Source organism: Leiobunum rupestre, chromosome 9 (assembly GCF_980474605.1).
Source record: "Leiobunum rupestre chromosome 9, qqLeiRupe1.1.hap1, whole genome shotgun sequence".
Taxonomy (NCBI): domain Eukaryota; kingdom Metazoa; phylum Arthropoda; class Arachnida; order Opiliones; family Sclerosomatidae; genus Leiobunum; species Leiobunum rupestre.
In genome coordinates this window covers 16,998,544-17,016,536 of record NC_143392.1, presented here as the reverse complement: position 1 = coordinate 17,016,536, position 17,993 = coordinate 16,998,544, and the positions used below count along the sequence as shown (strand labels likewise).

The 17,993-nt window shown below is 36.5% G+C and overlaps 2 protein-coding genes across 2 annotated transcripts; both read right to left on the bottom strand.

Moving 5' to 3' along the window:
- Positions 1-6,390: 6,390 nt before the first annotated feature.
- On the bottom strand, positions 6,391-13,512 carry LOC149926730 (serine/threonine-protein kinase PLK1-like). The gene is made up of 8 exons (XM_090158716.1): positions 13,292-13,512; positions 8,550-8,657; positions 8,353-8,469; positions 8,069-8,286; positions 7,443-8,011; positions 7,225-7,378; positions 6,908-7,154; positions 6,391-6,847 (listed from the first exon to the last, which is right to left on the bottom strand). Exons 1-8 carry the CDS (start codon positions 13,367-13,369, stop codon positions 6,614-6,616), a joined length of 1,725 nt encoding a protein of 574 aa, XP_090014842.1. The 5' UTR covers positions 13,370-13,512; the 3' UTR covers positions 6,391-6,613.
- A 1,996-nt stretch (positions 13,513-15,508) lies between these two features.
- Positions 15,509-17,615, bottom strand: LOC149926729 (serine/threonine-protein kinase PLK1-like). The gene is made up of 4 exons (XM_090157741.1): positions 17,567-17,615; positions 15,991-16,174; positions 15,786-15,921; positions 15,509-15,715 (listed from the first exon to the last, which is right to left on the bottom strand). The coding sequence occupies exons 1-4, from the start codon at positions 17,613-17,615 to the stop codon at positions 15,509-15,511; spliced, it is 576 nt and encodes a 191-aa protein (XP_090013867.1).
- Positions 17,616-17,993: the final 378 nt, after the last annotated feature.

Here is a 17,993-nt window from a genome sequence, read left to right as displayed (position 1 = left end):
CTCCCCTTTATTATTCTCTCTCTCCGTAGGATTAGCGAGTCCCCAACTTCTTTGTATTATGCCGTCGCGAGTCCCCTTTAACCCTTTATCTTCTCTATGAGTTTATTGCCAGTCCGAATTGAGGGTTGCCAATTATCTGGTTCGGAGAAATTCTCCTTTGTTGTATATTTTAAGAAATTCCGATAGTTTATTGTTTGAATGCCTGGCGACAGGATGGCGCCAGGTTTGACATTACTTTTAAGCAGTGATTTATTGGAGACGCTACGGCTGACCCTTTGAGGAATCCCGCTTATGGGAACTGAAAGATGGAAACTAACATCATGTCGCCATCGTGATGATTGGTTGGGTCCGGCCAGGTTGACTGGTCTCAAGCCTGTTGATTGGGATGAGAGTTCGCGCCACCGAAAGCTACGTGACGAGGCCATGAACAAAACCGGGGTGTTGGCACGCTTTTGGCAAGACTTGACCGGGTCTCATGGAAACACTGAGACCACGAGAGTGACCGGAGCGAAAAACTCCTCGGCCACAAGTGGCGGTCGGTCAGACCTATTCCGGAAATATTTGAGAAATATCGGAAATATTTGAGAAATATCGGAAATATTTGAGAAATATCGGAAATATTTGAGAAATATCGGAAATATTTGAGAAATATCGGAAATATTTGAGAAATATCGGAAATATTTGAGAAATATCGGAAATATTTGAGAAATATCGGAAATATTTGAGAAATATCGGAAATATTTGAGAAATATCGGAAATATTTGAGAAATATCGGAAATATTTGAGAAATATCGGAAATATTTGAGAAATATCGGAAATATTTGAGAAATATCGGAAATATTTGAGAAATATCGGAAATATTTGAGAAATATCGGAAATATTTGAGAAATATCGGAAATATTTGAGAAATATCGGAAATATTTGAGAAATATCGGAAATATTTGAGAAATATCGGAAATATTTGAGAAATATCGGAAATATTTGAGAAATATCGGAAATATTTGAGAAATATCGGAAATATTTGAGAAATATCGGAAATATTTGAGAAATATCGGAAATATTTGAGAAATATCGGAAATATTTGAGAAATATCGGAAATATTTGAGAAATATCGGAAATATTTGAGAAATATCGGAAATATTTGAGAAATATCGGAAATATTTGAGAAATATCGGAAATATTTGAGAAATATCGGAAATATTTGAGAAATATCGGAAATATTTGAGAAATATCGGAAATATTATATAATATATATAAACCGTAATATATAGTATAGTTTTTGTACATTGGTGTTGTATACTTGGTTTAAACTCCGATGTATTTTTTATTCAAAAACGCGTTCTACTTATAGTAAACAATTGTGGTTGACATTACGGTTGGGTTTTTTTTTAATATGCTCTGATATATAGGCCTACATACGTAGTTGAGCTTTTTCCTATAATAATCCGTATCTGTAGTTGGGTTCTATTAACTTTAAGAAAACGGTGCAGTCTTTAAGAAATATTGGAAATATAATCCATCGTTTCATTTTGGAATTGAAAACTGTTCGCTAACGGTTTAAGATTATGAAATTAGAGCAAACAATGCGTGTTAAACATTTCACCATTTACCATAAACGAGCCGCCGGGTTTCACATATAATTAAGAAAGTAACGTACTTGGAAAGGGAACATACTAAATACAATGTTGAAACTATCATCAGCAGTAGAGGCAAGATTATAATGAACCCAATTCTCAAATTCACATACACCAAAATGTGCTGGTAATAGCTATTCCGTGGGACAAATTTATATATGATTCGCGTCTCGTTGGTATCCTTGGATATCTTCAAGAAGGTCACTTCGTAGGACACCACGAAACACAGGACACATAGGACACAGGACAAGCAATTGATATTCCGCAAATAGTGGCGACCACCGCTTTGGAGTTCACATTTCGAGATAGAATAGCACCACCTTAGGGTTAAGTGGCCGATAAAAATGCTAGAGGTTATATTCCCTTCAAATTAACAGCACAATTTAATAAAGTAGCCAAATAATTTGGTTTGGGTCCACTTGCGCAGTTTTCATTTGCGCAGTTTTCATTTGCGCAGTTTCCATTTGCGCAGTTTCCATTTGCGCAGTTTCCATTTGCGCACGTTCCCAATTGCGCACGTTCCCAATTGCGCACGTTACCAATTGCGCACGTTACCAATTGCGCACGTTACCAATTGCGCACGTTACCAATTGCGCACGTTACCAATTGCGCACGTTACCAATTGCGCGTTTCCCATTTGCGGAATTGCTATTTGCGGAATTGCTATTTGCGCAGGTTGTCATTTGCGCAGTTTGTCATTTGCGCAGTTTGTCATTTGCGCAGTTTGTCATTTGCGCAGTTTGTCGTTTGCGCAGTTTGTCGTTTGCGCAGTTTGTCGTTTGCGCAGTTTACCGTTTGCGCAGTTTACCGTTTGCGCAGTTTACCGTTTGCGCAGTTTACCGTTTGCGCAGTTTACCGTTTGCGCAGTTTCCCCGCTTGCGCAGTTTCCCCGCTTGCGCAGTTTCCCCGCTTGCGCAGTTTCCCCGCTTGCGCAGTTTCCCCGCTTGCGCAGTTTCCCCGCTTGCGCAGTTTCCCCGCTTGCGCAGTTTCCCCGCTTGCGCAGTTTCCCCGCTTGCGCAGTTTCCCCGCTTGCGCAGTTTCCCCGCTTGCGCAGTTTCCCCGCTTGCGCAGATTTGTTATTTGAACGATTTTCCCATTTGCGGGGATTTTTATGACTTAAATATTCACTATTAATCCTTTTTCCTAGAAAAAGGGTTATTTCTGACAGGTAAATTTTAACATTACCTTGTTTACCATCCAGCTGCGCTGCTAGTGTTTGTTTAATGCCCGGTTGGGCTGTAAATACCAAAAAAAATTAGGTTTTTCTTAGTTAAAATAGCATTCGTTGAATTAGTCTCTTGGGAAAATATATATAGTCCAACAGCGACTCGAAGCTTCTCGGCCTTTAGACTAAGATCATAGTGTAGTAACTGTTTACTGACAGTTCCAGCTTTAAGGACGATTTTAATGATGGCCATACCTCTTAAACAATTGTAGGCGGCACAATAAAAACGCGCGCTAGCCTTGATATAACTACCTCTATATAAAAACTATTTCGTTGAAATGGTCTCCAATATAGAACAGTAAGCGTCCTGTATTTCGTAGGAATGGCCTCTGTCATAGGACAGTTACGTCCTATGTGAGAGGCCAATACCGAGATATTTCGTTAGAATGGCCTCTGTCGTAGAACACCTCCTATATGAAAACGGTGCCTACGCGCCGGCGGCGCGCCCGGCTAACCTAACCGTTAAAAAATATTCTTTCTGACCTCTACGAAACATGCAGTGCAATTAAAAAGGTGCATTTTTGGTGGAAGGCACTAAATTTAAATAGCAGCGAATATACGGTCCTCAGTGTTACAGATACTACATTTTCTTTTAGCCTAAAGGCTATGATTCGCTTGTCGACCGAAGATTTATTCCCAACAAAATAATTCAACAACCGATATGTCAACTTCAAACAACTTTAAATTATTGGTATGGACAGCGCGACCGGTAATTAAAAATACACAAGCAGCACAGTTGGATGGTAAACAAGGTTACGTTAAAAATAAACTACCTGAAAAAATCTTATTTCAAGGACAATTGCTTAATATAGAATATTCAGGTCGTGAGAAGCCGCGGAATAGAAAAACCTGTGGAAATGGAAAACAGCCCCATTGGGAAACCGCGCACAGGGAAAATCTGCGCAAGTGGAAAACCACGCAAATGACTAACCTGCGCAAATGACAAACCTGCGCAAATGGAAAATATCTGCGCAAGTGGAAATCTGCGCTTACGGAAAAAGCGCAGATGAAAACCGCGCTAATGGAAAACTGCGGAAATGGGATACTGCGCAAATGAAAACTGCGCAAATGGAAAACCGCGAAATTGCATTTGCGGAAATGGGAACTGCGCAATTGGCCCATTACCAAATAATTATACAGGGTGTTACGGGTAAGAGTACCGAAACTTTCTATATGCATTCTATGGGTCTCTATGAGTAAAAAATGTCTAGTAAACATGGGTCCTAAAGTGCTTTGTTTCAGAGATATGGGCTCCCAAAAATACCCCAAAAACCCGGACACAGCCTTAAATCTGGCAAACAATATTCTTCCTTGAACCAAATTGTTTTCATTAAACTATCAATTGTTTTATATCCGTAAGGCGAGAAACTTTAATAACAAGTGGCAAAAGTTCATTAATGTCCTTTTAGAAATAAAATGAGTTTGAAGACAAATACAAGCCATTTTAATTTATTGATACGATTTTAATTATTAAATTTAAAGATACAAATTTCTTGTATTTCTCTTAGCCGTCTATCTACAGACTCAAACGCCAGTCGATCTGACACCAGTCTTTTGGGAATCTACTGCTGGTTGAATCTTTGAGCTTCTAACCCATTTTTCTTGAGCCCGTCCGTGCAATACGCGTTCCTGGACCAATGTGCCATATTAGCTACAATATTAGACAATTTTAAAACCATCCTTTAGAATTTTTATGACATTTGTATCTTTAGATGAAATAATTAAAATCGTATCAATAAATTAAAATGGCTTGTATTTGTCTTCAAATTCATTTTACTTCTTATGGACATTAATGAACTTTTGCCACTTGTTAGTTTCTCGCCTCACGGATTAAAACAATCGATAGTTTAATGAATACAATTTGGTTCAAGGAAGAATATTGTTTACCAGATTTAAGGCTGTGTCCGGTTTTTGAGTTAGTTTTTTGGGAGCCCATATCTCTGAAACGAAGCACTTTAGGACCCATGTTTATTAGACATTTTTTACTCATAGAGACCCATAGAATGCATATGGAAAAATTCGGTACTCTTATCCGTAACACCCTGTATCTAGGACAATTAACCAATTTTAAATTCGACATCGATTATATATATATATATATATATATATATATATATATATATATATATATATATACCAAAATGTTGTAGTAGTTGTTGTAGAAGTAACAGTTTGATGCCGCGACAGCATTAGAGATGGCGCTGATGTTAAAATTGCGACCCTTTTTTGTTCGGGGAATGGTGCTAATAATAATGATATAAATATTATATCATTTTATATTACAAATATAATAATAACTAAAAACAGTTCTGTCACAATACCCATTGGGGCCCTCAGGATCCCCTAACTTGTGGCCCTTGATTTCTCAGTAATAAATGAACGATACGTCTATTAATGGTGCATGAAAAACTCTCAGAGGCGTGATATCCTCGGGGGCCCGTTATTTTGGGCCCTTGATTTCTCAGCAAGCTCAGAATTCACAAATATTAACGATACGTCCATTTATGGGCAGGGCTGGCGCTAGGATTTTCGGGCCCCAGGTAATTTTTACTCCAAAATTTGTTTTTTTGGAAATAGTCAGATAGTTTTAGTTAGGAACCCGTTCCGGTGGCCCCTTTCGGAGGCCCGGGCCCGGGGTACTTTTTCTCCGCTTACCCCCCCCCCCTAACGCCGGCCCTGTTTATGGGTGATTAAATTTTATATCGATTGCGATACCCATTGGGGCTCTCGGGGGCCCTTACATTTGGGACATGGATTTCATGGAAACCGCTGAATCCACATGTGTAAATAAGTCGATTCATGGGGTATAAAATGTTTCGATAGCGATGCCCTTTGGGGGCTTGGGGCTGATGTGGAATTAAAGTTACGGCTGGACAGGGCGGCCAGGGCCGACTTGTTTAAAGATTGGATCTTTTACCAGCAATTTCATGTTTGCATCTAGTCAAAAGCCCGTGACATTTTTATGATATAATTCTTAGGATAATCGGAAATATAAAATCTTTTATGAGGGATGTATCCATCAACATATACCTACGCAAGCTCCCGGATATTTTTGAAAAAGGCGTTTTGGCAAGAAAAAATAGTGCCAGGCGAAGACCGTCATATATAACTTTTCTGATACTACTGTATTGGAAAAATATGGTTTATCAATAGGTTAATATTCCTTCACGGTGTTATTTATGGATTTAACATCATTAAGCGAAATAATAAACTAGGTATTTGACTCGAGGTGTCTGATCAAAGACGGGCCAAGGAAGTGCTTAAACGGCTTAATGACAGCCTACGTAATAGATAATACTAATACTAAATTTTAGCCGCATTGTGGTGTACACATCCGCGATTGAAGGGAAGCTCGCTCCCAACGGATTCAGCGTCGAACCCGCGTAGGTGCCCATTTCATTTTAATGGTCTAGATAGATCTAGTAAGAGTATTATAAATTTATGGTAAACTTATTTTATTCTTTCAGTTACCACTCATTACGAGCAGTAAAACAAAGCAAGCTTTTCTGCAATAAAAACGAACATCCAAAATTAAAATAAGTAAATTTTTTAATAAACACCCGAAGTGGTAAAATAATATTTCACATTTAAAATGTTGAATAAATTGTATTTGCATACAAATTTAAAAAAAAAAACATTTTACTGCAAGCAATCAAATTTAAAAATAAGTGAAACAGAACTATAAAAATTAAAATATCTTGCACAACAGTAAACAAATTGCAACTAGCTTATTAAAATGCCTAAGTAGACGTAGTTAATGCGCTTCTGTTTTTGTTGATATTTTAACTCTGGTGGTAACTTTAGGGACTAACAGTTTCTCAACCATCGCCTGGGCGTATCTTAACCGAGATGCCAGTTGTTTGTTGCAACCCGATTGACGAATAACTTGCAGTTTATAAGTTTTAAATTCTTTCTTCTCGTTAATATACGTAACTGCTTCCATCATAGGACACAGAATAACCTTCGTGTGATCATTGAAGAAATTTAACTGAAAGCATTCAAAACGAATATTTAGTTCTTTTCATTTATATAATAACAAAGAGCTTACTTGTAAGGTTCCATTAGTCAAATGCATGACGATGGCCATTCTAGTGCGGAACCACGCTCTTAAGTAAGGCAACCGGATGAATTCATCCCCGTCTCTTGGCTGAACAGTCTCTCCAGCTTTCAAGAGATGTTCATTCATGTAATCTTTGAAGTAGTTCAGTAACGTTACTTTCTTCGTCAATGAATCTGGGTATTCTTTCATCGTGTGGTAATTTTCGGTCATATCCTTATCAATGTAATGAACGTGACTGCAAACGAAGTAAATATTTTTTATAAATATGCTTCGAGGCTCTCTCATATAAACGCAGAGTCACTTACAGTCCATCTTCGAGTTGAATAATTCTGGTGTTATCGTTAAATAACACCCCGACACTGTTGTCGCACAGTTGGTAACCCAGACCATATTTGTCAGTGTAGTCCACCCACTTACTCACCCAGAATACTGGAATGGAGGCGGGATCTTCAGCATCCTCTAATCGTTAATTGATAGGTTTGAGTTTGACTGCGTTTATTTTAGTTACTTAGAAAAAAACTACCTTCGGAAATTAGGGATTTCTCAGATGGCTTGCTGTCAATCACTGTTTGGAGAATATTGAGCAGATCGGTAAGATGGTAGTCATTTGGCATATCTTTGGCCACTTCTTTTTTTGGAGAGGTTTTCGCGGCAGCTTTGGCCGAGTCGGCACCTCTGTTCAAATCCGTGAGGGGTTTGCGTGAAGGGTCAATCACGCTTACTACGTTCCATACACTGTCATCAATCCTAGGAGCGGTGGAGAGACAGGAAACTGGTAGCCTCGATGGAATATATCCTTGAGTGACGAATGCGTCTTGCAGAACACCGACCATGGAAGGTCTTTGCTTAGGATCACCCTGTAGCAATTTGCAAATCAGAGATTTAGCCGCCTTGGGAATTTGGCTGGGAACACGGTACTCAGTTTTCTTGATCAAGGCGTAAGTGTCTTTCAGGCAGCTGGTTTCGAAAGGAGGCCTCCCAGCTAAGAGCGTGTACATAATGCATCCCAGAGACCACGCATCTACTTCGAAACTGTGCCCTTTTTTGCTCAATATTTCAGGAGCAATATAATTTGGTGTACCACAAAGTGTCCTGAAACATTACACGATCATTAAGTCCAGCATTTAAGCAAAATTTTATTAAGATTACTTTTTCCTCTCTCCATCGTGTTCTAACTTTGTTGCCAACCCAAAATCCCCAATTTTGATCTCCATGTTCTCGCTAAGAAACAGGTTTCCTAGTTTCAAATCTCTATGAATGATTTTGTGCTCGTGCAAATATTGACAGCCTAAAGCAATCTGTCGAATGAAGTACCGGGTTTCCTTTTCTGATAAACATCGTCTTCGCTTGTGCATCTCCATCAGTGACTTAAAAAATATTTTTCACTTAATTTAGACCATGACGTTATTGGTAATAATGGAATTTATAGTTACCCGTCTTCGGCATATCTCAAGAACTATGTAGACATTTTCCGAATCCTCAAAAAACGTGTGAAAGCCAACAACAAACTCGTGATCCAAGCTTCGATGGATATCTATCTCTTGAACAATCTAGTCATTTTTAAATATTAAAATAAATTAACTAATGCTTAGATTTAATCGTTAAACCAGTAAAGTCACTAATCCCGCACTTTCTCTTTCTGATGAGGTTTTGCTAAAGATGATTTGGTCACAATTTTTACAGCAAATATTTCTTTGGTCTTCATATCTTGCAGTTCGTAGCATTTTGCAAAACCTCCCTAAAAAGACGCAAAGTTTTATTCAGAAACTTAATGCATTTTTGTTCACAAGCTCCACGAAGTCAACATTTTTTAAAAACATTGGTAAACACGAGTTGGATATCGTGTTACTCCGTGTTAACGGATTAATTATTGAAAATAATTATTATTTTATAACTTGTTGACCCGAAACGCTTTTCGTGGTCAAGTTTTATAACACGGCTGGTTTATACCACAGGTGCTTACCACTTCGGAACGCTGGCTATGTAACAGGTGGTAAATTGTGTGGTAAACAAAATGGAAAATGGAAAATGTGGTAAATAATTGTATTATTATTATTTTCAATATTTAAATTCTAAATCTACATTTAAGGACCAAAACCATTTCCGCGTCAGCATTGGTGTTCTCTCATAAGTTTATAATATACTAGCTCCCTGTAAGTTTGAATCCGGACTAGATCTAGTGTTAACAGCGTGGCTGAACAAAGTCAGCCACTGTAAGAACAGGTTTAATTTATAACCACAAAGGGTGAGTGGTAACTGCAAAGAAGGACCACGTAATCCTTTGATAGTAGTCTCTCCTCGTGATCGCAAATTCTAACAATAAAATTCTGGACTCCCACGGGAAATGACAGATTCTTACGATACCATGTTCCTTTAAATTAAACGGGTCTTAAAACATTTTAAACTAATTGATATTTTTGTTTTACATATAAAAATGCAAATTAAATGCGAATGAAACCAACAAATTAAGAAAATCTTTAATATCTTATCTGAAATATTTGTATACGCGTGGATTTTACTTGAGCCTTTTCAAACGGTAGGCAAGAGCAATTTTATAAAATTGGCAATGACCAAAAAAAGCGACCAGATCTAACTAATTCTGCAGTTGAGACAAATTTTGTTAGCAACTGTGAATTTTTACAGTTTAAGAATTTGAAGTTGATAGATTTAATTTTTAGTTGATATTCTTTATTTCACATACGAAATAATAAACAAATTTATACCGTTATTAACCATCCATTACGTATAATCAGAAGTAAATGAACCGAATTTATCGAAATAGCGCTCAGAATCGGAGGTCGTTTTCCTCATGAAAATTATGAGAAAATAGAGCCAAATAAAACCTAATTTCCATCCCAGTCTTTTGAAGCGATAAATTGCACTTGGAAATTGTCGATATAGCTATTTCTATGCATAAAAAATGGTTTCATAAGAACCAGTAAGTTTTCTTTTCGGCCTAGGAGCGCGCAAAATTGAAATTCGAGGTCCAATGTAACTTAAGGAAAACTGTCCCCAACATGGGGAGTATAGCAGTCTGATAACTTCGGTTCATTTACTCTTGATATAGTGTTAAAAAGTATTTTTGGAACTACGGGGTTAGCTATATTTGATTCTGAAAATACATCCTTTTTATTGTACAAATTTTATGCTAATATTAATTTTAATTTGGTTTATTAAAAAAAACATACCATGTAAATTTACACTAATAAAATCATGAGTCAATATGACTTCGTGCAAAGTCTGTTTACGGATTTTGTTTGACCAGACGACATTAATAAAACGTAATACGCTTCGGCAATCAATCACAAATTGTAATAATTAAAGAGATTTTAATTAGAAATTGTAATGCTTCGAAAAAGATTAAAACTGATTAACAATATTTACAAATTCAGAATGCATAGCAGAACTGATATTTTAAACAGTGTTGACAATGTGCGAGATAATTTCCATATTGTAGGATTTTTTACTAAACCATACTACAAAATTTAAAATTCTCAATTACGTTCAATAACTCTCACCGATGACACCATTTAGTAATCCTACTGTACGCTATTTCGCGTTTCCGGTTTTGAAGTCACGATGGTCACCATCTTGAAGAATCGGGTTTTCCGATGACCGACCTCACTACTGACAAAAATCTAGGAATATTAAGGACCCGTATCCGTCCACCTAGGTAAAACTAATATATATTTGGCGGAAGAAGTTCATTTGCACATTGTTTATTGGAGCGTAGTGTTTTTTTTTCTAGCATTGTAGCAATAATAGATCCGTTTTCTTTTTAAAGCGATTGACTGCCACTAAAATCTACACTATTTTAGTAGAAGTTCATTTACATTTAAATTAAGTAGTTTTCGCTTTCTTCGATTTTCCTACCCCGAAAAAAAATTCAACGGCATTTAAAAAGCAGAGAGTGACCGATGACAAAAATTAAAACAATCAACAACTTACGACGTCATTATGACGAAAAACTTATATAAGTTGAAAATTTAAAATCATCGGGTTATTTTTCCCACTAGCAGTGTTGAAATTAAAACTTAAAATGAAATAAGTGCATTGATCGCTTAAAAATAATTTTACAAACTTTCTAGCAGTCTGTGTATACTATTCGGTCTACATTTACTCTAGTAGTTCTTAAAGCCAATGCTGCTGCAGTCTACGTTCTACAAACGATTGTTTGTTCCAATAACTTGGAAGTCACGCTACTACATTCAGTCAAATACCTCAAATTTGGATTTAACAGTTACGCCGGAAAATAGGAGATAATTTTACGAGATCGATTTTATAAATAGATAAAAATAAGTTTTCCGGAAAGTTTTCATTTGGGACCAAGTTTAATAAGTTTGTGGAAATTCGTGGGGAAAAGTCGCATAATGACTTAGGCCTAAGGTGGTGCCTTGGGTATTAGCCTAGCCGATTATTATTATTTATGGGAATTTTGTACATCAAACATTAGGAACTCTTTAAAATTGGCGACCGGCACAATTATGAAAAACGGCCAATTTGTAACTTATTTTGGAAAATTGTGAACGTCTGTCACATTGACTTACATTGTTAGTGTCTAATTAATTAATTTATTTATATGGCGAAATGAAAGTAGGCAATGAACGTAAGTGGCCGAGGTGAAACAAGGCATAGGCGCGTTAGACAAACTAGGCTACACGCGGCCGTTTCCATCTGCAAGAGCCAACTTCTCGGTGCCACTTGTTTCTCCGACAGTAGTCACGGCCACCCGTTTCACTTTGGTATAGTAAAAGCAATGCATGTATAAATTCTAGGGAAACTATATAGGTATACACTTGGAATGTCTAACCAAGATTTTTGCGTGACGAAGCCCGTAGAAATGGGCGTCTTGAAGCGGAAAGCTCACGAGAAAAACCCTACCCTAATTCGACGAAAACTCGTCATTAAGCCTAGTCATGGCTATAATATTATTAGCTTACCTAATTATCTCTTTTATAACCATACAAATGCTTGAAATTAGGTATCACTACACTTCTTTCGCGAAGAAAATAATTATTTCAAAATATTAAAAACGATAACAAATTGAGGTTTTTAAATCCATTGTTGTATAAGCCTATTTTGCGCGGGAAGATCGCCTATTTGTTACCATGTCGACGCATTCTTTGAGCGTCAAACCTTGAGCCAATGAATTTTTAATGTCGTGTTACGTCTTACACTTGACGTAGTTAAGCCCCGCCTTTTTCTCGACGCGCTTTCGTATCACCGTCCCAATGGAACCTTAGACATTCCAAGTGTATATTTAGTTTCCTGGTACAGCCGATATATCGGCCGATATTAACAAAGTCATCTATCATAACAGTAGTGTATATGATAAAATCATTGTAAACAAGATGTCACGGACATTTAAGTACACACAATCCCACTGATGTGTTAACTTTATTTTAAATATTAAATTTAAATTTGAACAAAATTAAGGTAGCGAACAAGTTTTTCGAGTTACCTGGTTTTGAAAAAAAGGTGGTGAACAAGTTTTTCGAGTTACCTGGTTTTGAAAAAAAGGTAGCGAAACGCGAACACGTTCATTTAAATTAATTTGTATAAAAACCCAAAAATTACGAACTCTATAGACACGCGCATTTACAAAGTCGGAAGTTGCGGGGGTCCGTATACGCTGTCCAAAAAACCTCACTTAGAATTAAAATTAAGCAACTTAATTTCAAATCTAGGTTATTTTGAAACCACAGCTATTAAAAAATATAATATTAAATCGAATTTAAATTAAGGAACGTTACGTAGACTTTTAGGCGAAAATATAAAACCGCGAAAATTGGGGTCCCGTAAATTACCCTGAAAACTATACTTAAATTTAATATTTACTGATATATTTGAAGTTGTAGATCCGCTGAATAATAACCTAACCAAAAATATTTTTTTTAACGTTATCGGACTTAATTTTAAATAAAATATCTACCACACAAAGCGTAACCACCAAAAATAGTAAATTAGGCATTTGCCCAACTTCTCGGGCTCCGATCCCAAAACTACGAAAATTCCGTCGATGCTATAATAGTGCCTATCGATTGAGATATCAATCACCTTTGTACCACTAACGTACCGCGAGCAATCGTGTGTACGGCAGCGGCGGCGGCGGCTACACAGTAGGTGATCGTAATACACACAAATCCCTAAGGATTGTGTGTAAAAACGGGTCAGTATACTGTCGTACCATTTTGTTCTAATTTTTCATGAAAAAACTTGGTTAGCCGTGATTTGCTTTTATTTAAGAGCTCAAATTAGTGAAAAGAGTTAATTTAAAATCGAAGCATAAAAAAATGATAAATTTCCAACTTCTCTTAACCGAAAGATAATTAGACTTACCCCTATTTCAATTGGAAAACTCTAACGACTTACCTTTCCTAAGAACTTCCCTTTCAAATACGTTTTCTTCGATTTAGGATCGATAATAATTTCATTAGTCGCTGAAGCCATTTCTCTAATTAAATATGATAAGCTGCTTCTTCGTCGACACCCGAAAAATGAGGACCGATTCGAACGAGACTCTCCAAACAGTTTTCGCGAAAGGTTTGAATTCGTTTTCGTCCGTGGACGGTTGCGATTGTTTGATTTTTTAAAAGCACCGTGACGTCACCTGGAATCAAAATAAAGAAATGTTATTTTATTTGATAAAGCAAAAAACTGCTACAAGGGAAAATAATTTTTACGATAAAGCGAATAAAAATCCTTGAGGTAAGCTATTGTGATTCACTGAATTCGGTTAAAAATACAAGATAGTCGTCTTCGATAATCTGTTATTTGTATATGCAAAAAACTAACCTCTCGCTCAACGGCAACGATAAGACCTGGTCGTGCCTGGAAATCATAGGTGGCGCCAGTTCGTATAGGGATCTAATATTTATAAGTTTTACATAAATTAGGCCTTTATTCGCAAACGAATCTAGAAAAGATAAAATACGTTTCAAAATATTGAAACCTTTTTCCGAAAAAAGATACTTTTTTCTTTTAGGGATTTTTTAATTTCCATTTGTAAATTAGATTTTCCCAATTTAATAAAATTCCTTTAATTTCCAGCTGATACAATTTATAGCCAAATATGGTCGTACTAGCCGAGCTTTTCCATAATATTCTCCATTTCCTCCAAATTTAAAAACCAACTTTATCCGTAGTTTGCGAAGGGAAACTTAAAAAATTTATTAAATTGACTAATTGTAACGTTAACTAATAAAAGTTGGAAAAATTAAAATTATACTCATGCGTATACTGTGCGTAAGCACGGGCCAATAAAAAAAGGATAAAACTTCTTCTGAAAAGCATCTCATAAGAAAAACGGGCACTACTGGCGTCATCTAGCGGTTAAATTTAAACTCTGATAATTTTTTGATCGACGTCGGACTCTATTCCGAGGAAGCACGCCAAGCCTGAATAGCCCAGCGTCTGCTTTTGCCAAATTAGAGAAAAATAGCGATATCTCTGTGTTACCATGGAAAAAACACATCACGGTGAATAATTTTAATAAGATTCCCAAATCAACCATTTGTTGCTTCTATTCTATCCATTATAACCCTTTAAAACGCTTACCATTAAAATCCTTACGCCATCTATCTCGGTTTCGACGGCAACCAAGAAACGGCGTGGCGATAGCTTTTGGTGGAACCGTGGAGAATATAGTTTCAAAATGACTGTGTATAGAAGACCCATACAACCCAAAGTTCTTAGCTTATGGTTTCATTTCGCCTTTTTCCATTAATTTTTAAAGTGGCATTTGGTACTACGAGACAGGGCCGGCGCTAGGGGTAAGTGAGACAAGGAGTTGTAGGGGGTGAGTTGAGAAGTGTGCCTGTTTTTCCCCCATTTTCCTACGATGAGAGAGCTTCAAAGTGTGGCCTACTAGCCCCTGGAAGAAGGCTGCAACAAGTGAAAAACCAAGCAGCAGGGACTTCAAATACAGTTTAAGTTTACTCTTTTACGCTGGTTACCTCGATTGGTTTACCAAGTTCTATATTACCCATCTCACGAACCCCAACCCCTAATGTTCCAATTTCCCTGCATGTTGGTTTTGCGCTTGATGCAGACTACTTCCAGGGGTTAGTAGGCCACACTTTGAAGCTCTCTGGCGCTCTTTTGATTCATCGTAAGAAAATGGGGAAAAAACAGGAATGATTCTCAACTCATTAAAATTTTTATATAAACATTTGAACCACCCTTATATGGTACTACCCTAACGAACACCCCAATTCTGCAACAAACAAGGCACCTTGACAATGCCACAATGTAGTGCCGAAAATATATAGTCCGTTTTTTTAAAATACAACCGTATTATTTACGAAATTTTGTCATTGTATTATTTATTTATTTATTATTAATATTCAATAAAAACCAACATTAAGGATGATAATAAAAAAATTACAATTTAAATAAAATTAAAATGCTAATTATACTGTATTTTCACGAAAATATATGTTTAAAAATAGTTTCAACGGCCAGCAATCGAATTTTAAAATAAGTGAACCAAAATTATGAAACATGAAATACAGTAAAGGAAACCAAATACAATACGCGCATTGAAACCCTAAACAGAACAGTTAATGCGATTTTGTTTTTATCGATGCTTTAACTTTGGTGGTAAGTTTCGGAACTAAAAAGGTTTTCTAGCATCGCCTTGGCGTTTCTTAACCGGGACGCCAGCTGTTTGTTGCAACCAGATTGACGAATAACTTGCAGTTTATAAGTTTTAAATTCCTTCTTCTCGTTAATATACGTAACTGCTTCCATCAAAGGACACAGAATAATCTTCGTGTGATCATTGAAGAAATTTAACTGAAATAATTGAAAACTAATTATTAGTTCAATTCAACTTTATTACAACAACGCAAAAAGGCTTACTTGCTTTCAAGAGATGTTCATTCATGTAATCTATAAAGTAGTTCAGTAACGCAACCTTTTTCGTCAATGAATCTGGGTATTCTTTCATCGTGCAGTAATTTTCTGTCATATCATTTTCAATGTACATGTAGTGAACGTGACTGCAAATGAAATAAATATTTTTATAAATATGCTTTTACGCTCTCTCATAGAAACGCAGAGTCACTTACAGTCCATCTTTCAGTTGAATAATTCTGGTGTTACCGTTAAATAACACCCCTACACTGTTGTCGCACAGTTGGTAACCCAGACCATATTTATCAGAGTAGTCCACCCATTTACTTACCCAGAATACTGGAATAGAGGCGGGGTCTTCGGCGTCCTCTAAAAGTAAACATATATTCAAATTAAAACCTATCCATAAACAATTAGTCAATTAAAATAAAAACCACCTTCGGAAATAAAAGGATTTCTCAGATGGTTTGATGTCCACCACTGTCTGGAGGATATTGAGCCAATCAGCAAGATGGTATTCATTTGACATATCTTTGGTCACTTCTTTCTTTGGAGAAACCTTCGCGACAACTTTCGCTGCTTCGGCAAACTTGCCCAAATCAGCGATATCATGTTTATCAACCGTAGGAGCGGTGGAAAGACAGGAAACTGGAAGCGTTGATGGAATATATCCTTGAGTGACGAATTCGTCTTGCAGAACACCGAAAAAAGGGGAACGATTCGAAAATGAATCTTGCTTTCGCCGTCGCGAAGAAAATGAACATGTATTTGCTGTTGTCATTGTTTTATATATTCAAAGCAACGTGACGTCAATTGGAATAAAAAATAAATAAATGTTATTTTATTTAATAAAGCGAAAAATACAGCTACAAGAAATATTTTTTTTAGGTGAAAGCGAATAAACATTCCATTGGCCAGTGTCGCAAACAAATAACAAGTTGGCAAGCCAAAATATACCTCTCCTCGGAAGAATTGTCCCTAGTGGTATTAATTTCTCGAGACGACCGCAATTCAGAGTTATTTAGTTAACACGTAATCCCGGTTCAATCCCGCCCGGTATAAAATATTAATTTTAACTAAAATAATTAAGACGAAACCCCTGAGTTTAATTCATTTATAATAATATAAACAAGCTCACCAAAATAAAAATTCGCCGTATCATAACGGTTCCTTTACTTCAATATTTTGCCTGTGATGTTTTTGTTTTCAGGGTAGTCAGTAGCTCGGCGGTAAAACATCAGCTCAGTAACACGACAACCTGGGTTCGATTCTTCGTCATGATCGTGTTTTACAATTAAATTAATAATTCGTAAATTAGTTATAAAATTATAAATTTAATATAAACTTAGTTCATAATTATTTACAAGATTAAATCAACATAATCTCATTCGTAAAAAAACCATATTAGGCTTTTATAAATTCATTCATAAAAAAGTTCAAGACTTTATAACCTATTATGCTTACGATGAGTGTCTTATTTTCAGTGAAGCTGAGCAGCCATCGGTGGTTCTGTGGTAAAGCGCTCGACTGCCAAGCCGAATGGCCTGGGTACGAAACCTGGGTGGCGCATTTGTTTTTGATCAATAGAGAAAACGCCAGTACCCCCGCCAGGAATTTTTAACACACAGGCCCGGTCTGATTTAGAGGCCCCCTTTATAAATATTTTAATTTAGAAATGCCCTATTTTAAAGAAATTTTTTACTGTTAATTTAAACGTTCTCTTAGGAAAAATAAAATTTTCTTCCCTGGCAATTTAATCAAAGAATGACTCTCTTCTATTAAAGCTTTTACCAAATTCATCAACCACTAAATTAGGGTTTTCTTGTAAACAATTCGACATTATCCGATTAATGGACAAAGTAGCCAGATTTGAAAGTCAATATTATCCCACAGTTGTTCGTTGACGTGTTTCAATTCTTTTCATGGAACTGAAACTTCTTTCTGAGATAGTGTTTGCCACAGGAATGCATGAAACAACCTTGTAGTACATAACAAGGTCAGGGAAGCCATCTTCCATGGTCATTAAATAGTGGAAGCAGTCGCTTACGCTGCAAATTTTTTGGGGATAATTAGATTTAACGCAATTTTAGTTTGACTTTTTAAGGAATCAAGGTCGAAATGAAACCTATCGTATGTGTTACAATGTGTTAGGATATCGATTTCGTTTAGGAAGTTCTCAGAGTTAGGGTCAGACGCCATGATACATTTATAATAATCA